Source organism: Vigna unguiculata, chromosome 11, assembly GCF_037176805.1.
Source record: "Vigna unguiculata cultivar grain cowpea cultivar isolate G323 ecotype 2 chromosome 11, ASM3717680v1, whole genome shotgun sequence".
Classification (NCBI taxonomy): Eukaryota; Viridiplantae; Streptophyta; class Magnoliopsida; order Fabales; family Fabaceae; genus Vigna; species Vigna unguiculata.
The window spans coordinates 13973393-13996184 of NC_140802.1; the positions used below are offsets into that span (position 1 = coordinate 13973393).

Sequence of the window (22792 nt, forward strand, 5' to 3'; positions counted from 1 at the left end):
TTACATAGGAAAAGCTCTATCTCTCAACAATGGTGGTGAAAGAAGCAAAAATGGAGTGAAACTTTACTTAGAACAAAAACAAAAAAGTAAAAAATTAAAGGAGTTCAGTTCAGTGGTTCAGTGTCTAATAATCGGATAACGGTTCTTTAACACTGAACTATTTTATAATTCACTTCGGTTGCTATTATAAGTAATTCAATTTTTATTAGTTTTTTTATACTACAGTTAACTGTAGTTTAGTAATGTTAAACTAACTTTGTCCGGCCGTACCACCAACCCTTGAAGAATAATTCTCTTCCGACCTTAAACCAACAACAAAACACAACCTCTTCCATGGTGAAGGAGAACACTGTTTCAAATAAAGCTCCAAAGGAAAGCAAAGTATTTCAAATCTTATGCGGGTGCAAGTAGAAACTTGGGAATGGAAGAAGCAAAAACCTAAGTCATACTTCAATTGGTGGGCCTATAATAATCGTCCCCTCCTATGCCACTCACTACTCAAACCCCCCTCCCTTGCGAGTTGCACCACTAAATCAAAACATAATAAAATTAAATTTTAATGTAAAAAATTAAATTGTAGTTACTAATATATGATCTTGTCCTTTAATTTACTCCAAATCCAGATTTTTTGCTTTTAATTGTCATTATTAAATTTTACATTAATATTAAAAAAATAAGTATGTATTTCTAAAATAAATTTTTATTATATTATATCTTTCTAATATCCATACCTATAAAGAAAATTGCTATTAATAACTATTTGGTAACCATTTTTTATTGTATATTACTAATATTAGTATTAATATAAACTAGTGAAAATACAACTTTTTTAGCCCATGCGTATCTATTTTTTTTTTTACTTCAGTAAAATTTTATTAAACTATAAAATAAATTTTATTAAAAATAATTATAAAATAAATAATTTGTATCTTGTTTTATCATTAAATATTTTTTTATTATAAATATTTATTTGAATTTAAAAGAATATTTATTAAAAAAGGTAAAATGGTAAAGTAATTATTTTAAGTTATAAAATAATTAAATTTAGATAAAAATAAAAAATAAAATATTTAATTTAAAATGACAATTGCTTAAATGATAAAATTAAAAAAATAATATGTATATAAAAAATCGAATCTTCTTTAATTATAAATTATTTTATTAATTATAAGTGGACACATAAGATATGTATTTTAACTAATAATTATAAAAAAAACAAGTAAACTTAAAATTTAAAAGAATTAAAATTTAAAATTCAAAAACTAAATTACAAAAATCACAATTTATATTTAGAGTATTTATAATAAATTATCTTTTACTTCAAAATTAACAATCTTGTACTAAACACAATATTTTTCTACACAGTTTATACTACCGTTTGCCACCGCTTCTCCTATTTTCTTCTTCCTTCCTCTTATTTCTCGTTTCTGCTTCAGACTCACTGCCACTCGCGCCATGGGTGATTTATCTCAACTTCTCGAAGCAGCTTCTGATTTCAGTCACTACCCAGGTTGCTAATGTACCTGTTCTTCACTTCCCTTCTCTTTATTTATCAGTATTTTTACTTTGTGAGTAACATTGCTTCGATTTCAGGGGTGCAAAGCGATGATTCCGCTAGGGACTTTCTCAATCGCTTCCCTCTTACTCTCATTATCAAGTTTGCTTCTTTTTCTCACTTCTGTTGTACCCTTTTCCTCGTTTTATGTTTTGCTGACTATTGGAGTTACGTGGTTTAAAATGGGGGTATTTCTGAGTGTGTGCATAGGATTATTCTTCATAAAACAAAAAATAAGTGTTGGTGTTTGAACAAAATAAATTTATATATGGTCTTTATGCTGAATTTTGCTGCGGGTTTAGGTTTGACATGATTAAGACTTGTGTGCATTCAGAATTTTCTTCTTGACTTTGATTGAAAGCATTTTGATTAGAAATATACAACTCATTGTTCTCTTTGGTACATTATTATGATTTGACAGATGAAGTCCTTCCACCTGATTACAAAAAAAAAAAAACGATTTACTTTTAGAATCTTGATCAGTGGAGAACTTATTTGCATCCATGATTATGTCTGTTCTGTATGACTTAGTGTTGTGGTTTTTTTGGTTAAATTCTCTTCTTGGTCATGAAAAAAGGTTGGGGTCGTATTCAGTGTTAATTCGGTGACATATGACATGATACATCCTTCTGGAGAAATTTTCTCTTGATTTTCTCCTTTAATTTTGCAGTGCACTACAGACTAACGTTGACGTGCCTGACCTAGAAAATACTCTTGTTGCATGCCTTGATAAGCTATTCAATACGAAGTTGGGAGCTTCTTTGATCCCGCAGTATATGGTTTGTAATATAGTCTCTTACCTCATTCTTTCTATTTTTGATTTCAAAATTGTTAGTGGAATATGGTTTGCTAACTGCCCAAGTAAACTATATATATATATATATATATATATATATATATATATATATATATATATATATTTTAAAAGTGTATAATATGTTCTTGCAAAAATATTATCTATTTATAGTTTTAGTTAGATTTTTTTTTTTTGAGAAAATTAATTCGTAAGAGTGAGCTACAATAATTGACTTGAGTTTTTTTTTTTTTGTTTCTGTTTCTTATGCACTGAATAAGTGATTGAACTAGTGTTTCTCTCAGTAAATTGATCATCATTGACCATTATGTTATCTGTGGGGAATTGAATGTTTGTTCCAAGTCTTTTTATCCATTACGATTTAAAATATTGGATATTAGTTCTATCTTAAATTTATATAATCATTTTCTATCATCATATAATTTTCATTGTTATTGGCATAGGACATTTGAATCATTAGCAAACAATTTTCATTCTGCATACATAACGTTCTGTATTATTGTCCTATTTAACTGTGTTATCATTGTAATGGTTATTCTTATTGTTTTGCTGTTATGACTTTGGTTCAGCCTTTTGTTCAAGTTGGTCTGCAGGCAGAATCTCAAGCAGTCAGATCCTTATCTTGCAAAACAGTATGTGGATATGCTTTATATATGCCAAGTTTGTTTTTAAATCGTTCTCGTGCATTGACAATGAGAATTCATCACCCTCAACCACACCAATAAAGATAAATAATTTATGTTTAATGTAATGTACTTTACTATTTCTGTATATAGATCTTTGCGAATTCTATGTGGTCAATCCTCAAATTTTATATATGTGGGCTAATATAGAAATATAGAATCAATCTTGAACCTTTACCTTATAGATTAAGATGCTAAGATAGTATTGGACATGATGAGCCTTTTGAAGTAAGATCTTTGAGTTCAAAATAAAATTTACTTTCAGTATGAGGTAGAGTGGATTTGAGGCATTATCCATGCTTCAAGCCCCAAGGGTTGTTGTTATAATGGTGTTTTAGAGATATAAAATAATTGTGAACCTTAACCTAATCGGTGTTTGTTTGCTTTAGCTTACCTGGTTCCTATTTGGGGGAGTCTATCCTTGAAAATTGTAAAATTTTGTCTTACATGTTTAATCATTTACTTATTGTAAGGTTGGTTTCTCTTACTATCATGTCTGTGTATTGGGGAGAGTCTGTCCTCTTAGCAATCCTTTTTGTCCTAATCCAGTGTAGTGCTTCTCCTTATTAAAGAATGCTAGTCATATGTCTGTGCATTGGCATTTAATATTTAATGAAGCGTTCCTTCCAAGTTGTATATGCTGATAATTGAAATTCTTTGATACTTACTGGTGAATATTTTTTAGAGGAGAGAAACAAATGTTTTCTTGATATGCTTGATTGATAATTTTAACCAGCACAATGGATTTATTTATACACAAGAGAATTACAAAGATAATCAATGCAAAATCAATTTACAAGAGAACAATTAAGATGCCGCTTTATTATGCATTGAACCCCACTATATCAAGTACCCAAAAATCTTGGGAAAAATAAACGCCGAAAGAAGTTCTTATCTCATAAAATATTCCTATTTCCTACAAATTTACAATTTACGTTTGGAAATAATTTTCGCTTGATATTTTTATATATGCAAATTACTATTTATTAGGGAGGGTAATCATTGTGCTAATAAATTAGCTGCTTTGTCTTTAGATAATAAGATTCACTATAAATGGTATGATACTATGCCATTAAAGATTGTTCTTAATTTCTCTCATAATAGGTTTTAACTTCCAATGTTTAGAGTTGTTTAGTTCTTTAGTAGGAAGTTTGCATTGTATTTTTGTACATGGGTTTGGTTTGGCCCCTATGTTTTCTTGTTTTTTCCTTTCTCTTTTTAATAAACTTTTCATGTGATGACAAATGATTCGTGTGCTTTGAGATGTTAGCATAATTGAGATGTCAAGATACATAGTGGTGCCTAATAGGAGTTTAAATAAAGAAATTACTACTTATGTATCACTCTTTCAGTAGTATTACTTTTATTGACATGGTAGCAACTTTTAGGTAAGTCGCCTTCTAGAGAATGTTGACAATGATGACAAAGTTGCTGCTAGTGTTCGTCTAATTAAAGACTTCAACATATATCCTCTTTTGCTTGATTGCATCATAAATGGGTAAGTAGAGAAACTATTTTGAGTTCCTTATCATTCTTGCTTTGCTGAAGTTTTTATTGCAATAAAATGATTATGCTGACTGTTGCAATACCTAGAAATAGGTAAGGGATATGGCTTCATTGAGTAATTTATTGCCACTTGTGGACAAATTAGTTAGGAATTCAGTCTAAGGAGGCGCTTGATATTTCATGCATTTTTCATTTCTAGTTGTTTTAGATGACATAATCCAAGATACAAATAAATCTCAAATGTTAATTATAATAAGAAATTGAATTGAAGCTTATGAAAGAAAGGTTGATATTGGTAATTTATAAAAGAGGGTTAAAACTTGGTTGCCGTGACATCTAAGAGATATTATGAGATTCTAGTAATTGGATGTAATCTTATGTATAATGGGAACTTACATGAGATTATTTATTACTGATCTGATGGTACTTTGTTTACTAAGCATGACTGCCTCTATCTTTATGTATGATTATGTAAATCCAACAATTTCAGTTTACTAAGGAAGGATCTTACTCTTTCATTCTGTAATTCTCCTTCATTGTAGGGCCTGTATCCATTTAATAAGTACTATCTATTCTAGGAATCAAATCCCCAAGATTGTGGGATTGATATGCTAGTAATAAAATCAAGATACAACCAATATACATAATTAAAAACAATAGGAATCAAATCTAGAACTTCCTAAAATATTCCAATAGATATCCGTAACATTAGAAGGACCCTACTCTTTCTAGCTCCTCATATTTTAGTTGGACAAATTCTCCTTGATTTTCAGGAACAACATGGGATCAACATCATAAGTTGTTTAAACCCCTCACTTTGGATCCTTTGTATCCCCAATCTTTGCTGTGGGGTTTTCCATGGAACTTCCAACATTTATCCCTAGTGTGGCATGACATGTTGCAATAGGTACACCATACTCTTTTTTTTCTCTCCATCTTTTTAAAAGAGCCTCCATTTTTTCGGTCTGTAACCATGATGGTTGTTCCTTCAACAATCATTGTTGAATTTTCTGCAATAGGAGTCTCTAGCATTAGACTCCGACTTTCTTCACTCCAAATAATTTCCATCAGTTCATTGAGCCTTGGAACCTTCTCCTTTACCAATATTTGAAGTCTGACTTGATCATATTCGTGGTTTAGACCTACCAAGAAATCATACACCCAATCCTGTTCAATGTACTCTCTTAAAATTGTTGAATCCTCATAACACCCGACCTTAATGACCCTGTAGTGATCCAATTCCATCCATAAAGCTTTAAGATGATTAGCATACTCGAGAACATATTTGGTGTCCTGTTTGGCTGTCATGGTTTTTACCTTCACATCATAGATTTGTTCTGTATCTTTGTCCTTAAAAATTTTTTTGCCCTATTGCAACCCATGGCTTTTTCCAAATTGAGAAACATACATGTGTCATTGATTTCTGGAATGATTGAGTTCCATAACCAAGCCATGATCATGGAGTCTTCTTCATCCCATGACTTGAAAATAGGATCATCTTCAACAAAAACATCATTGGTTTAAGGACTAGCATTTCCTTTCACTTTCAAGACGGTCTCAATGAGTTGAGACTATTTTATATATATTCTTTTTCGTCCAACCAATAGGCTGAATGAACCCTATGTAATTCTCCTGCATTGTGAGGCTTGTCACCATTTTCCATTTCAGTCATTACAATTATGTGCAATTAAGGCACGGAGAAATAAATTAATGAGAGATGCATAGCAATGGAGGTCAGATTGTGCAACAATGGAGGCTGACAAAGAAAAGAGAAGATGTAGCAGTGAAAGTTTCAATTAGGTTTACACAACAATGAAGACTGCAATTAAACCACACAAGGAGAGACTCCTAATGATCAGAAACTCTGATTCAATCTTAAAATTAGAAGAAAATAATTTCTCTCTTGTTCAGTTTGATTACATGATCTGATATATATACATACCTTGATTGGATAATTTAGGAAACAAGTACAACCTATCTTAGGAATTAAATCCCTTAGTGTGGAATTGATATGCTAGTAATAAAACCAAGATATAACCAATATACAAAATCAAGACCAATAGAAATAAAATTTAAAATTCGTAAAATATAGTGACATAATAAAATCTAAAACTTCCTAAAATATCTCGACAATAAACTGCCATTTAGCAGTAAATCAGGATTTCAGTAAAGGACCCTTTTCATAAGGTGGTCAAGGGATGCAACTTAATAGGGTTCTGTAATTACTTGTCCTTTATATTTAATATATCCCTTTTTAGATCTTTTTGTTGGCTAATAATTACATGGTTTTTTATAGTTCACTTACATTCTAGATCTTTTTATTTCCTCACATGTGCAGTGATGAACAAGTGGCAGCTGTAGCAGCAGATGCAATAACAAAGTTAGCTAGTTTTCCTGAAGGCATGGTATTTAAACACTTTCCTTACGGCACATAAATGTCTTTCACTTGTATGAAAAGAAAGTAGTTGAACCATCTACTTCGTGATTTATTTCTGACATGCTATGCTATTGTAGGAAATTATATTTCCATCAGGAAAAGTAGGTGAGACAGATCTGGAGCTTATAGCATCACAATGTTCATCACTGGTATGGTAATTTATTTGTTATCCATGGATTTGTATTTTTCATTGAATATATTAACATGTAAAACTGTGGGATTTACCTTGAATACTTGGTAAATCTCATTGAAATTAAAGAGAAGAAGATTTTAGAGTGAATTTGAGAGTGTGTTCTCTCCTCTTAGGTTTCAATATTTATAGTACATGAGATGCAATGGATGAGAGGAAAGAGGAGAATTCTAGAAGATGCTCCTAGGAACTAGAACTAAAGCATGCTCCTAGGAACTAGGACTAAAGCATGCTTCTAGGAACTAGATCTAAAGCATGCTCCTAGGAAAATGAATCTCCTTTAAGACTATTTATTCTAACACTCCCCCTCAAGCTGGAACATACAAATTGTATGTGCCAAGCTTGGAACATATAAATTCAATCCTAGGACCTCTCAAGGATTTTGTTAATACATCTACAAGTTGTTCATTTGATCCTACAAATTCTGTGCAAATTTCTTTGGTCATCAATTTTTCTCGAATAAAGTGACAATCAATTTCAATATGTTTGGTCCTTTCATGAAACACTGGATTAAAAGCGATGTGGAGAGCAGCTTGATTATCACAATACATCTTCATTGGTTGAATGTTGCAAAAACCTATTTCTTGTAGAAATTGTTTAACCCATATAAGTTCACATGTTAGGGATGCCATTGCTCTATACTCTGCTTCAGCGGATGATCGTGCAACAACATTTTGCTTTTTACTTTTCCACGAGACTATATTTCCTCCAAGAAAAACACAATATCCCGTGGTAGAACGTCTATCCATAGGAGAACCAGCCCAATCAGCATCACAATATCCAAAAACTTGAGTATTCCCTTTATCCTCATAAAGTAGTCCTTGTCCTGGAGCTTTTTTAAGATACCTTAGAATACGAATGACAACATTCCAATGATCGATAGACGGATTCTGCATGAATTGACTCACAACACCAACTGCAAAGGATAAATCTGGTCTGGTAATAGTAAGATAAATAAGTTTTCCAACTAGTCTTCTGTACCTTTCTGGATCAGAGAAAGCTTCTCCCTGTTCTGCCATTAATTTCTGATTTGGATCCATGGGACAATCCACTAGTTTACAGTCGATCATACCTGTCTCTTTAAGGATGTCAAGAGCATATTTCCTTTGAGAAATTACAACTCCTTCCTTTGACTGGGCTACTTCTATACCCAGAAAATATTTTAGAGTTCCAAGATCCTTGGTTTGAAAATGATGGCATAAGTGTTCTTTTAACTGAGAGATTTTACCAGCATCATTGCCTGTGATCACTATATCATCGACGTACACTATTAAGTACACACATATTCCAGGAGAGGTAAGGCAATAGAAAACAGAGTGGTCTGCCTCACTGCGTTTCAGTCCAAAGTTTTGAACAATGTGGCTGAATTTCCCGAACCAAGCACGTGGAGATTACTTGAGACCATAGAGAGAGCGACGTAACTTACAAACCAAACCAGACTCCCCCTGAGCAACAAATCTAGGAGGTTGCTCCATGTAAACTTCCTCTTCAAGATCTCCATGCAGAAAAGCATTTTTAATGTCTAGTTGATGAAGGGGCCAATGACGAATGGCTGTCATTGCAAGAAAGAGTCTGACGGTAATCATTTTGGCTACTGGTGAAAAAGTATCACTGTAATCTAGTCCATAGATTTGAGGGTATCCTTTGGCCACCAATCGTGCCTTAAGTCGATCAACTTCACCGTTGGGTCCAACTTTAATGGCATAGACCCAGCGACAACCTACTGTCTTTTTCCCAAAAGGAAGAGGAACTAACTCCCATGTTTTGTTGTGTTCAAGAGCCTGCATTTCAGAAATCATGGCTTGTCGCCGCCCAGGATGATCAAGTGCTTCTTTCACAGTTTTAGGAATAGTAATGGAAGAGACAGAAGAAATAAAAGAGAAATAGGAAGGAGATACCTTGTGATAACTAAGAAAATTGTAAATAGGATGAGGATTTCGAGTAGATCGTGTACCTTTGCGGATGGCAATGGGCCAATTCAAATCATCATGATCAGGAGTCGTGGTACTAGGTGATGATGGAGAATGACCTTCAAAAGAGGACTCACCTTGGAGTATTGGTCTAGCCATTTGGTTCCTGCGTTGATAAGTAATAATGGGTGGCGACAACTGCTCAGTAGGATCGGGTACGGTATTTTGGACTATCGGGGCCGGAGACTCAATGAAGGGAATAGGTAGAACATGTTGGATAGAATTTGAATCACAAGTAGCAGTAGGGAAGAAGGTAGATTGCTCAACAAAGGTGACATGGGCAGTCATGTAGTACTTCTTGGTCTCGGGAGAATAACATCGATATCCTTTTTGAAGACGAGAATAACCCAAGAAGACACATTTGATAGATCTTGCTGAGAGTTTGTCTAGACCTGGAGACATGTCATGGACAAAACATACACAACCAAAAACACGTGGAGTGATATGAAAGAGAGGCTCTTTTGGAAATAGAATGGAATAAGGAACTTTATTTTTAAGAGAAGAAGAAGGCATCCTGTTAATGAGATAACATGCAGTTAGGATAGCATCACCCAAATAATGAATCGGCATATTTGCACCCAGCAATAAGGTACGAGTAGTTTCAACTAGATGTCTATTCTTCCTTTCTGCTATACCATTTTGTTGAGGTGTATGAGGGCAAGTAGACTGATGCAAAATGCCATGTGAGTTTAAGAGCTTGGATAATTCAGAGGAAAAATATTCTTTAGCATTATCGCTTCTGAAAATTTTGATTATTTTCCCAAATTGATTTCGAATTTCATTTAAAAAGGATATAAAAATTTGCAAAAGTTCAGAACGATCCTTCATTAAATAAATCCAGGTACATCTAGAAAACTCATCAATAAAAGTAACAAAATATCTGAAGCCAGAAGATGACACACGGCTTGGCCCCCAAATGTCAAAATGGATAATAGAAAAAACAGAATCACATCTAGATTCAGAATGTTTAGGAAAAGAAGACCTCACATGTTTCCCTAATTGACATGATTCACATTCCAAAGTTTGGAGACTATTGAGTTCAGGGACCATCTTCTTTAGTTTCGTCAAATGAGGATGTCCTAAGCGGTCATGTAGCAATTTAGGAGATGAAGCAACACAAGATATAGATGGGCTAGAACCAAGGTAATAAAGGCCTCTAGATTCATGTCCTTCGCCAATCATCCGACCCGTACCACGTTCCTGTATGACGAAAGAGTTGGCATCAAAGGTTACTGAACAATTTAATGATTTTGTTAATTGACTTAAAGAGATGAGACTAAAGGGACACTCAGGAACGAAAAGAACAGATTTTAAGTTCAAAGAAGGAGAAAGAGAAACTTGACCAATTCCTTGGGAAGCTACTTTGGATCCATTAGCAAGGGTTATGAAATGAGATGTTTTAGGAAAGGAGAGAGAGGAGAACAAGGAGATATTACCAGAAATATGATCAGATGCACCTGAGTCAATAATCCATGGGTTGTGACTCTCCGTAGATTGTGAAATGCAGGCAGTTGACAAACTAGGAGTTGTAGATGATTGAGCTAGGTTGCTGGATTTCAACTTTAAATATTCCTGATATTCTTCTTCAGAGAATTTTGTCTCAGAACTTTCAGCTTTGGAAATATTGGCTGTCTTTCCAGGAAAGCCATGTAGTGAGTAACAATTCTCTTGAGTGTGGCCCATTCTTTTACAATATGTGCATTGGGGACGCCCTCTAGCACCACGCCCTCCTCTAGCACCACGATTTCCTTTACCACGAAATGAAATCATAGCAGAAGACTCAGCATTCTCTTGGACATTTCTATGCTTAAGGGATGGAACCCGAAGGAGACGTGTTATCAGGTTCTCCATAGAAGGGACTTCTTGACTAGTTAGAATTTGATCCCTAATATGATTAAATTCCGGATTCATTGCTCGGAGAATCATAACCATGTAAAACTTATCCAACTTTCCTTTTATTTCTTCTAATGAGTCCACTTCTAAGAACACCTTTAATTCCTCAACAGCAGATTGAGCTTCAGCCATAAAAGTTACCATATCATTGTCAGATTGCTTTAAAGAAGATAGTCAATTAGCCGAATCGTAGAGTCGTTGGATATCATTTGCGAATATATTTTGAGCCTTCTTCCAAAAAGAATGACATGTTTTAAAGGCCCTAAGCGTACTCAAAATATTAGGCTCTACTGATTGCCAAAGTAGAGCACAAAGCTGAAAATCAGTTTTCTTCCATTGCTGAATTTGATCTTGTGGCACTGAGCTTCCATCTTCTTCCAAATGATCATGAAACCCTTGACCAAGGAACCAAAGTTCCACAGATGCATACCAAGACAAGTAATTTTTTCAATTTAATTTTTCCGAAATTATGGAAGCAGTGCCCGAAAAAGATGGAATACTCCCTGAAGACATGATAAGTTGACAGTAGCTGGTGGACTATCCGAAAAAAAACAGCAGAACCGAACAAAAAACAGGGATTCAAGAAAGAATCTTAGGGTTTTAGGAGAGAGAACCCTAGCAGACTAACCAAAACGCTGTGAAACCAGAAACGAAGGACAGATATGGACTCACGGTGCTCCGGCGAGTCAGACGAAGGTGGTCTGGAGATGATCCGGCGACGAGACGGCGGCGCATGAGACCCATGCGCCTATGGAAGCAGCGGCGTTGAACGGCGCGTGGCGGCGCATGAAGCAGCGAACGGAGGCGCGACCACCGGGGTTGGATTGCGCTCCTCGAGGCGACTCAAACCCAGGTGCTGGATGACAAAAATACGGCGGCGGACGGCGGCGACTGACGGCGGACAGCGGCGGACAGTGGACGATGGAAGACCGGTCCTTTGACAGAGACAGGCAGAGCGGGATCGACCCGCTCTGATACCAACTTGAAATTAAAGAGAAGAAGATTTTAGAGTGAATTTGAGAGTGTGTGTTCTCTCCTCTTAGGTTTCAATATTTATAGTACATGAGATACAATGGATGAGAGGAAAGAGGAGAATTCTAGAAGATGCTCCTAGGAACTAGAACTAAAGCATGCTCCTAGGAACTAGGACTAAAGCATGCTTCTAGGAACTAGATCTAAAGCATGCTCCTAGGAAAATGAATCTCCTTTAAGACTATTTATTCTAACAATCTCTACCAAATGATTTTACCTATTTCTTCATTGGATTTGAGAGTAAATTTAAAGAAACCTCTGCCACTTGAGTTTTATAGAATTGTATATGTTTTGAGTGTATTGTGTCTAATGCAGACCACACAATATGTATTTATACTATTGAATAGAATCAACTAAAATAAAGACACCTAATAATTGGGAATCAATCATACTAATTTTCGAGATTATGTAACGGTTGATTTCCGTCCCAGAAATCTGTAACAACTGATTATATTCTAACAAGTTTATTAAGACTGGAGGTGTGGGCCTAGATTTATAGGGAAGGCCCAAGGTTTGGATGTCTTAAGAGGAACAACGAAGGAAAGAGAGGGGTTGACATGGAAGTAGGTGTAACAAAATTGACAAATGCATAGGGTTATTTATATGAGGACTGTTAAAGAGCAATGAAAGGGGGAGAAAAAGAATAGTTAGGTTATTTAACATTGCTTTGTAATAATCTAATGTGCCATTAGACTAATATTTCCCAATGTAGATCCACCTGTATTTATCATATGGTCTACCAAAAATCTCCCAAGTTTGATATCTTTTCTATGGTATCCATCTTTTCAATTATTTGTATCCCTTGAACCTTTTAGAATAGGTCATCTTAAATAAACTTTATTAAAAGGCTATTGTCTGCTTCTAGTTTCTACATATGATCTTTCTTATTCTTGTCTTTCCTCTCATTCATTGTATCTGAGCTTCCAATGTTATGGTGGAGACGAGATATGATGGTTCCAACACCAATTATCTTAGAGGACTTGTTGTCACAAAGGAGAATTGAACCTCCTTCAAGTTTTGTAAACTCCTGGAACCATATGAAATGAACATCTTAAGTCCACTATCCGCTCACAATCTTCAGTACTGCTCAACACCATGAGCACCATAATCGTCTTCCATTAGAGCTGCATCACCAAACATAGATGGTCAATTAGACTGTTTACCAAACCAAGATGCTATGTCAAGTATATTATCCTTCTTCTGTTCTGCCTCTTTGAACAAAACCTTCTGGTGTGTGACCTTCCTTCTTGCAATGGTAATATCTAATGAACGATGTATTTACCTATTCGCATCCTTGACCTATTTCTACCTCCTTTATTATCAATGATAGACTATCTACCCCTTGTTACAAGGCCATCTCCAGCACCAAATGCCTTAACTTCAAACTTCTTGTTTAGCATGTTTGAGCTCAAAGTTGCGTGAACCTCCTCAAGAAAGTCTCTCTTCCATACAATAGGTTTCCTTGAAATGATCATATATCTTAGGCAATGAACACAATAACAACAACACTTCATCCTCATCATCAATCTGCATATGAATATTCTTTAGAAGATTCTAATGAGGTTGCCAAAAGTGGTTGGTGAGGTTCTGACAAGCAGAGGGCGGCACGTTTGACATACTCCTGTTTGCTGGAGTAGACAGGTGCGTGAGAGCACTTGAAGAGAATCAGGCGTGCAACTTCATGGGTTGGATTGTACTCCCCAAGGTGCAGCAAACCCTAGCTTAGAGGACAAAGCGACAATGCATGACAGACAATGGCCTCACAAGCAAGAAGGAGGATAGAGTGGGATCTTACCTGATTTGTTATATCAACTTGAATTTAAGGGATGACCGGAAATCAGTGACTTGTCCTTCTCAGCTGACGGACATTATAAAAATATAGGTGACTACAAGCACAAGCTAAAAGAAAAGTCTACAACATGACCTTTAGCCCTTAGGCTGGGTACACCCAAAAAGCAGCTTTATAAAAATTGTACAACAAATAATGATAAACAACTATTTTAATACAAGCATTACAGGGAAAACAATTTCTTCCTCTAAAAACATTTTATAAAGAATGTTAAGTATAAAAGAACTTTGTAATGAATGTTCAGAATAAATATGTATTGTAATCTGTTTGTCATTTACGCACTGGAAAGGTTTTACGATATAATCACATGATTATTAACATGTGATTGTAGTTATTAACAAATATTACAAAATAAATAAAGGGTATAGTTTTGATGTTCCCCATTTATCAAGAAAGTCCCCAGATAAATTGCATAATCTAGGATTATTCTTGACACCATGTGCATAATGGATTAAATTTGCTACTGTATAACATTTTACTATTCTGATTTAGGGTCGAGTTCGTGTACTGGCACTGGTGGTTAAGCTTTTTTCTGTATCTAGGTCGGCAGCGTCCACTGTTTATAGCTTAAATCTACTTAAGTTGTTGGAAGCAGAACTCAGAAATGCTGACGATACCCTTGTAACTTTAAGTGTATTGGAACTTCTATATGAGGTTACTATTCCCTTCTCTTGTTATCATTGATTTTAAAAATGTATAATTATCCTTTTACTTGTGCATGTATTTATATTTAATTACTTTATTGTAATATCAAAGTTATATCCACAGGACAAGAAAATGTTAGAAACAGTATCTAATACACTGTTTTACCACACTCCCACCTATTGGTTAAATTGATTTGAAATCATAAAATTTTGTTGTTCTCACCTATTCAATGAACCACTTTCATGATTTTGAGGTTTCATTAAATTTTATGCTATAAGAGTGTTACTAGCACCTAAGGGGATTTAGCTTTACAATGATGTTAATAAATATCACACGAGGTCTCATTCTTACCTGTTAAAAATTAATTTCCTGGTTAGACTTATTTGATTATTTGTATTGCGAGAGAAAAAAATGCAAGTTGGGTTTAATTTATAGACAATCATGTTAATAACCATCACAATAGGTGTCACTATTACCCGTTAAAAGTTATTTTCCTTGTTGGACCTGTTTGATTATTTATATTTTGAGAGGAAAAAGCGTGTTTGGTTTAATTTATAGAAAATTGGGCACAGATCCCCTACTCCCAAAAACTTTTGTCTATTACCCTTTTGTAATTGGGCACTAAAGTGTTTGTTCCCAAACATTTTCACTCACGTAACATCCTCCCCCCAATAAACTGAATTTTAAAATGATTGCATGCAGAAGTGATTCCAAGGATAAACCAAACTACAATCATTCAATTAAACAAGTAACAGATACCAAATTAAGGAACTCAACAGTAGCAACTATATCAGTTATTTTTCTCTTCTCCGTTTCACATTACATGCTCATATATACAATCTCATTTTGTGTGCATTGGACGCAGTTGGCAGCAATCGAACATAGTACAGAATTTTTGTCAAAGACTAGCCTCATTGAATTGCTTTCGTCAATAATTAGGTAACGATTTATGTTCTTGTAGAGAATTTTTTATTCATCTGATGGATGTGTGAAAGTTTCCTTCTTGATAAAAACGGACATTCCTTTTTCTTGATGCTAGCAACAATTCTGTGGAATCAATTTTAAGATCACGAGCAATGATGATATGTGGAAGGCTTGTGCCCAAGGACATTATACACTCCTTCACTAACGAACCTTGTAAGTGCTGCTCTGCTATCCATTTCTCTCTGTTATTTGTTGGAAGATATTGGAGATTGATTTCATCTTCAGACAAAATTCAAAAACCTTAAATCCATCTAATTGAAACTAGGTTTTGTTGCAAATCTAATGGGTCACTTACTGGATTGATTTCATTTGTCAATTGGCTGTCTACAAGCATGATATGTTTCACAGTTTGATACTTATTTTCAAAGAGCAAGAAACTACTAATATGATGCTACCTTGCAGGGCTTGTTCGTCTTCATTTTAAAGTGTTCATATACTTTCCACACAATTTGATAATTTGTTTTGAAAGTATATTGAAACTGTTAACTAGTGTATACTTTTTGTGCTATGAAATTGATAAACTCAGGTGTTAAAGCTGTTATTGCATCTATTGATGGTAGACTTCAGTCATTGGATCCTTCAGATATAGATGAATGTGAAACTGCACTTGAATCATTGGGTCATATAGGATCATGTAAGTATGTCACAATATCAGTGCCTGCTTTTTAGCATATCTGTTTTTATATCAAGTAGGAAAACTGATTTTAGTTGATTAAATTACTTTGGTCTCGTTCTCAGACTTATCAATCTCAGATAAGAATATTAAGTGAAGCCCGAAAAGTGCTATGTAGTGGGTTGATTGCCATTATGAATTTTACAAGTATGAAATAATTTGTAATGCGTATATAAATGCTCAAACATAAAAAATCACTCCTAATTAAGACACATTTAATTAATAATTAAGATTTATAATCTTAAGCCAAATGCAGAAATTAATAAAAAGAAGAGTCAAGTAATATAAAATAAACAGAAAGTATATGAGGAAAGGGCAACATAGGTTACCAATCTCAACACAACAGTTGAGAGAAAACAGGAAAAACCTATTGAAAAGAAATGAAATAAAACAGAATAACAGAGAAGAGATCATACAACTGTATGCCAGAGTTCCACAGGTTGTGGATTGGGCAGAATCTGCTCTCAGAAGCTGAAGAGGAAAGTGGGTCATTACTGAAGCAAACGTTGTGCTTGTTCCTATGTAGTCACTGCTGTATAGGAAACTGTACCACTGGAATTTCCTCAGAAATCTGGATCCTTGACAAAGAAAACGCCTTGGTCTGACCCTGTATGGGGTATGCAAATGGATTTGAAAGGGGAAGAATATGGTTTTGGCTCTGGTAAGTAAAGAGAGGAGGAGATGAAATCTGAGGAATACCCCTTAAGGCCCATTGATGAGGCGTGTCCAGGCTTCACGTAACACAGGAGGCCAAGTGCGGTGCAACAGGATGCAATGCTGTGGGGTGCATGTGATGTAATGCTACTATATTGGTGCTATCTTGTGCTAAGTTACAAAGATCTCACCTTGAATCTGTCAAATTATATTGCTCTCTACTGTTTTTAAGTTTTAAACCCACATAACACCTATCGCAGAAGTTATTTATGGATAAAATTATATATTGCATTACATTCATTGAAGGCATGACAAATAACAAACTGGTAAACTACTCAGACTTCTACAAACCTTTCCAATCCATCCTAGGTTTTAAGCCAACTCAATGCCACCAACTTATATACTATAATATGATCATATCTTTAGTTGATGTGTGATATCCAACAAACTTCACATTGAAGATATTATCTCCATTACTCATATGTATATTATGAATAGGTGATTTATAATATCGTCATAACATATAGATATGCATATATGATTTTATACCATATTCAAACTACTTATTATCAATTTATATTTCCTTATTGATGATTGTTTTAATAAGAATTTCTTTGTTTTTTACATACTACAAATTGTAATTTATGGTTTTTGTGATCATAGCTACCCAGGGGGCCACATTATTACTCTCAGGTTCATCACCTGCTGCAAGACATGTTATAGATGCTGCTTTTGAACGACAAGGGCCACAAGGACATGGTAAACAGCTGGTTAGTGAACTAGATTCTTTTTCCCCTTTTCTTTTCAAAGTAATTTAAATATCCTAAACTACTATAACTTGATACTCCCTAATCCCATTTTCTATTGTTTAGTTGTGTTAAACTCTAGAAAAGAGAGAAATATTGAACTGAAACTGTATATTTATGAAATAACCATGGGTGGTTCACTAATATTGAGAGAAAGAAATGAATACAATAAATAGAGGAGATTTGATATCCTCTAATAAGATATGATATAGGAATAAATAAAAAAAAATGATCATAATAATACATGTGTAATCTATATATTCTTGATTGCAAAGTGTCAACTCATTATTTCTGTAACTATAACAATATTCTTGATTATATAGGATCAACTCTTTATTTTAAGTGGGCATAGATTGGATTTTTCAAAATCTAGTCTATATCCAATCTAGAGCCAATAAAATAGATTGGATCTATAATCCATATCCATTTTAACTAGATCAACCAAATTTGGATTTGTTTTTTCAATCCATTTTAATTGGATTAAATCTAGATTAATTAATTGTCAATTAGATTAAATCCAATGAAACAGATCCAATATACCTTATTATTAGGTTCATTAGACATGGGTTGAGATGACTCGGCTCGATCTAGGTCTGGTTCACTTATCACAAATTAGGTTTGAGTCACCTCACCTCAGCGTCAACCAGAGTTCAAGTCAACATGGGCCCAAACTGACTTGTCTTGACCTGAGACCGTGCTCACTCGTCTCAACCTTCGACCGTGCTTACTCATCTCAACCTTCAACCTAGGTCGACTCGTCTTAACCTTTGACTTGGCTCAACCTTCGACCCAAGACGACTTGGCTAAACCTTTTGCCAGAGTTGACGCGATACGACTTTCGACAAGGGTTGACTCGCATGACCTTCGGTTGAGGCTAACTCAGCTCAACCTTTGGTTGTGGCCAACTCAACTAGACCTTTGGCTCGGGTTGACTTGACTCGACCCTTAGCCCACACTGACTTGGCGCGACCTTTTGTCGGAACTGACTAGGCACGACCTTCAGCCGGGGCCGACTTGGCATGACCTTTGTTTGGGGCAGACTCAATGTATCCATCAATCAGGGCTGTCCCAATGATCTTTGGCTTGAGCGGACTCGGCTTGATCAGGCCGACTTGACTTGACCTTCAGCTCGAGTTGACCCGACTTGACTTTCGGCTAAGGTGGACTCAGCTCGACCTTCGGTTGAGGTGGACTTGGCTCAATCTTCGACCATGGTTGACTAGGTTTGACGTTCGGGTTGGGTCGATTTGGCTTGACCATTGGCTCGGGTCGACTCGGTTATACCTTTGGTCTGGGTCGACTGCACATGAACTTTAGCCAAGACTGACTTGACGCGACCTTAGCCGAGGCAAACTAGGCATGACCTTAGGTTGGGGTCAACTTAACTCGACCATTGATTGGGGCAACTTGCTCAACCTTCGCTTGGTGATTTGCCTCGACCTTCAGCATGGGCTGACTCGACTCGACCTTCCGCCTAGGCCGACTCGACTCGACTTGACCCGACCATCAACCAAGGTTGACTCGGCTCGACCTTTGGCTATGGTCGACTTGACTCGTCCTTTGGTCGAGGATAACTTGTCTTGACCTTCGATCTGGGCCGACTTAGCTCAACCTTTGACCAAAGCCGATTAGGCCCAACAGTTTTGCTGAAACATCCTCGACCTTCAACCTAAACCAATTTGACCTGACCCTTCAACTCGAACCGACTGAATTTGAGCTTTGATTTAGGTCTACTTGGCTCGACATTTGACCATGGACAACTCTAGTCAACGTTCGACCTAGGCTAATTTGGCACGATCTTGTCCTTGATTGCCTTGGCTTGACTTTAGATGCAACTTGATTTTGGATTTTCAAAATGCAAAAAATGAACCAATCTAAATCCAATCCAAATTCTGTTAAATGGATTGGTTTTAAAATAAAAAAATGTTTATTTGGATTTGGAAAAAAATCCATTTAAATAGACTTAAAGCGATATGAATTTGGATTATTATAGATTGGATTTCACAATTTGGATCTTTTGCCCACCCCTTGCAATGGGCTTTGGAGGTCTTGACGACCTTGTCTCTTGTTGCAGCAAGAGGGCTTTCCAAGCAAGGCACGTGGAGTGCACATGTTGATACTGGTGGTTGCATGTGATAGTGTGTGGGCAAACTCTATTTTGACGAGGCAGCAAAAGTAAGGCTCCAAATATTGGGAGTTTTGATACCAAATTCAACTATGTAAGGAAATATAAAATTATTTATTTTATTAATAACAATCACACTAATAAAATCCTTTAAAATAAGAAAAATGCTGAAATGAGAAGGAAGAATCTAAAGATACGTTTTACTAATTATCATGGAGATATTGAAAGTATCTTTATCCAAATAATTAGCTATTTACAACAGAACATTGTGTTTCTAAGATAGCATGAGTTTTTTATTTATATTGAGGGAAAGAAATCAATACAATAAATAGAAGTGATTTGATGCCCTCTAATAACAAAGATATGATATAAGTATGTTCCTAAAATTCATATACAATTTAGATATTCCTGATTATGTAGTAACTATTCCTTATTTCTATAACTATAACAATATTCTTGATTTTATAGATCAACTCCTTGTTTTTAATTATATAAAATTGCTTAGGCAGCCTGAAGGAGTGTATTGCCCTGTAAGATGAAAATAGCTGAAGTTGTATTATTCATTGATGCAAATTGCTGCAAGCAATGTTGGGTAGTAATGTTCTGAATCTTGGCAGCGTTGTTTCCTAGGTTTACAGCTTCTATTTGGGGTTTCATAATGCCTACTTCAATCTCTCTGATGCATTTATATGCTGATAACTTATCTTCTATGTTCTAACTTACATGGTTTCTTATGCGATCACAGGCTGCATTACATGCTCTCGGAAACATCTCGGGAGAAACTAGATCTAAGAATAATATCATACTCAATGCTGAAGCAGAAGAAAATCTGCGACGCTTAATTTATGAAACAGCCACCAGAAGTTCAAAACTGACTCCATCGGTTGCCTTTTTACATTTTTTTAGTTTCAAATGCTTTTTATTGCTTAATAATTTTGAAGTTTTACCTATAATGATTCGGTTTCTCTTTGAAGTAAAGGGACTAAGGATATATGTGAAACTTTATCTAACTGTAGCTTTGTCCTAACATAATCATGACTAGTTAAAAACTAAGAAACGTTTTACACTGATCAGGTTTATAGTGCAATGCTGCCTATTTTTTGTATTAATTTTTTTACTGAAGAATATCGACTTTTGTTTCTTTCCTTTCATATATATATATATATTAGAATATGTATCATTATCTCTATGTGAAATGTAATTTAAGATAAATATTAGCTAGATGATGAAAAATTCATCTTGATATAGGCAATGTTTGTTGCGTTGACTTGCATAAGAGCTTTTTAATTAAACATTGAAATACTACCATCTTACCAAGTTCATGCAATTTGCAGGGTCTGTTTCTGTCAGTATTGCAGCAGGATGCAGAAATACGTCTAGCGGTGAGACATTAATATGAACTTTCATATTGTTAGTATATATGCGCTAAATTAATTAAATTTTATTCCAAAGAAACCATTGACTTAAATTTAATATTGTTTAAGTAGTGATTATATTTATTAACATTACTCATAAGTTAAAAGAATTCAATCAATAGATGTGACTTACACTGTTAATAACCCAACTTGAGCATCCATTCACACGGGGAAATGGGTGAATGTAATCATGATTTCTTGTCATCAGCAAAAAACAAATACTCATAAGTTAACATTATATAAAGGAGTGTAATCTAGTGATTATATTTTATATAAAGTTATCATCTGATATATTTTCTCTATATATAATTGTCCATGAAATATTTTACTAAAAAAATTTTGTTCAATATATTTTCAGGTCTATAGAGTGATAAGTGGATTGGTTGCCCGACCATGGTGCTTGATGGAGATATGCTCAAAAGATGATATTATAAACAAAGTGACTAATCCAACTGTTGAAACCACTAAAATAGGTATGTATTATAATTTACATTGTTGTTAATTATCTCTAATTAGGCTTATGCTAATGAAAAGTTTTATTAAAAAAGAAAAAGAAAAAAAAAGAACATTGTTGTTAATTATATTAGTGATATATGCTTTTCCATTACTTCATTCCAACTGTCACATTAACATCACTTGAATTGGTTCATTTCAGGTATGGAAGCCCGATATAACTGCTGCAAGGCTATATACCAAACTCTGACACTTTCTGATAGTGTTTCTGCTTTTACAGATATATATGCAAAGGTTAGATTTAGATACTTCATTCATATACAGCATCGTATAATATATACTTTCAAATACACAATAATACGAGATTTAGTTATCTTATTGGCTTTCAGTTCTGAAAAATTTGACACAATGAATCAAATTAACAGAATTTGTGTTTGTTTGACTATATTTTTGTTGAATTGAAAATTTAGTAACTGAGTAATGTTGCATGCAGTTGGAGAAAGCAGTTAGAATGGGTCCATACCTTGTTAAGAGCCATGGTGAACCTCAACCTGTTGTGGAGACTGCCGAAAGATTTTAATATATAAATGTCACTGACTAGGCAATGTTTTTTTCCTTCGCCAAGTTCTTTGTTCAACTTTAGCAAATTGTTTTTTTTTCTTCTTTTGTTGTGTTTTTGTATGACCTGCAAATAATAGGAGTTTTAGTATTTTTGTTGAGTGGGAGTCGGACGTGAAGATTTGTATTGTTTTTTTTTACGCTTGTAGTGTCAAATTTTTACAGAAGTATGTCATGGTAGATTTTCAACAAATTGAGTTTTTATGGATTTTGATATTCTATTACAATATCCTATATATAGATTGTAATAACAAAACATAAAAATATTGAAAATTGACTTTTTAAAATTTGGAAGGTAGTGTTGAATTAGAAGGAATCAAATTTATTATTGGAGTAAATATCTTGTAACTAATGTTTTGTCTATGATGATAATGGCAGAAATAATATTTTTGTTCAAATTATTAACTTACAACCTTGTCCATTATAAATATTGTTTAAAATCATAATAGGTACAACAATCTTCACCTTAATTAGATGACTCGGTATCCCA

The 22792-nt window shown here is 34.6% G+C and overlaps 2 protein-coding genes and 1 pseudogene across 4 annotated transcripts; 1 reads left to right on the forward strand and 2 right to left on the reverse strand.

The window, feature by feature from the left end:
• Positions 1–1351: 1351 nt before the first annotated feature.
• LOC114168188 (ARM repeat superfamily protein) lies at positions 1352–22495 on the forward strand. 3 transcript variants are annotated; one of them, XR_003600635.2, is made up of 18 exons: positions 1352–1510; positions 1594–1657; positions 2226–2334; positions 2939–3001; positions 4441–4550; positions 6897–6963; positions 7073–7144; positions 14422–14583; positions 15440–15513; positions 15614–15711; positions 16085–16192; positions 17549–17655; positions 19766–19866; positions 20562–20699; positions 21151–21198; positions 21590–21704; positions 21887–21978; positions 22178–22495. XR_003600635.2 is itself a non-coding variant. In XM_028052925.2 (17 exons), the coding sequence occupies exons 1-17, from the start codon at positions 1456–1458 to the stop codon at positions 22262–22264; spliced, it is 1569 nt and encodes a 522-aa protein (XP_027908726.2). In that variant the 5' UTR covers positions 1353–1455; the 3' UTR covers positions 22265–22495. The 3 variants fall into 3 exon arrangements, 2 of the variants coding, with proteins under 2 accessions (XP_027908726.2, XP_085525077.1); XM_028052925.2 differs by lacking the exon at positions 19766–19866 and having other exon boundaries at positions 1353–1510; XM_085668951.1 differs by lacking the exon at positions 19766–19866 and having other exon boundaries at positions 1383–1519.
• Positions 5216–5881, reverse strand: LOC146881531 (uncharacterized). The gene has a single exon (XM_085668952.1). The coding sequence runs from the start codon at positions 5864–5866 to the stop codon at positions 5351–5353; it is 516 nt and encodes a 171-aa protein (XP_085525078.1). The 5' UTR covers positions 5867–5881; the 3' UTR covers positions 5216–5350.
• Positions 7386–8481, reverse strand: LOC146881532 (secreted RxLR effector protein 161 pseudogene; annotated as a pseudogene).
• Positions 22496–22792: the final 297 nt, after the last annotated feature.

Excerpts from the sequence above, each read along its gene's own strand:
- LOC146881531 (XM_085668952.1), bottom strand. The coding sequence starts at position 5,866 with ATGACAGCCAAACAGGACACCAAATATGTTCTCGAGTATGCTAATCAT.
- LOC114168188 (XM_028052925.2), top strand. The coding sequence starts at position 1,456 with ATGGGTGATTTATCTCAACTTCTCGAAGCAGCTTCTGATTTCAGTCAC. Across the intron at positions 6,964-7,072 it reads CTAGTTTTCCTGAAGGCATG|GAAATTATATTTCCATCAGG; the intron begins GTATTTAAACAC and ends ATGCTATTGTAG. Across the intron at positions 16,193-17,548 it reads ATTGGGTCATATAGGATCAT|CTACCCAGGGGGCCACATTA; the intron begins GTAAGTATGTCA and ends TTGTGATCATAG.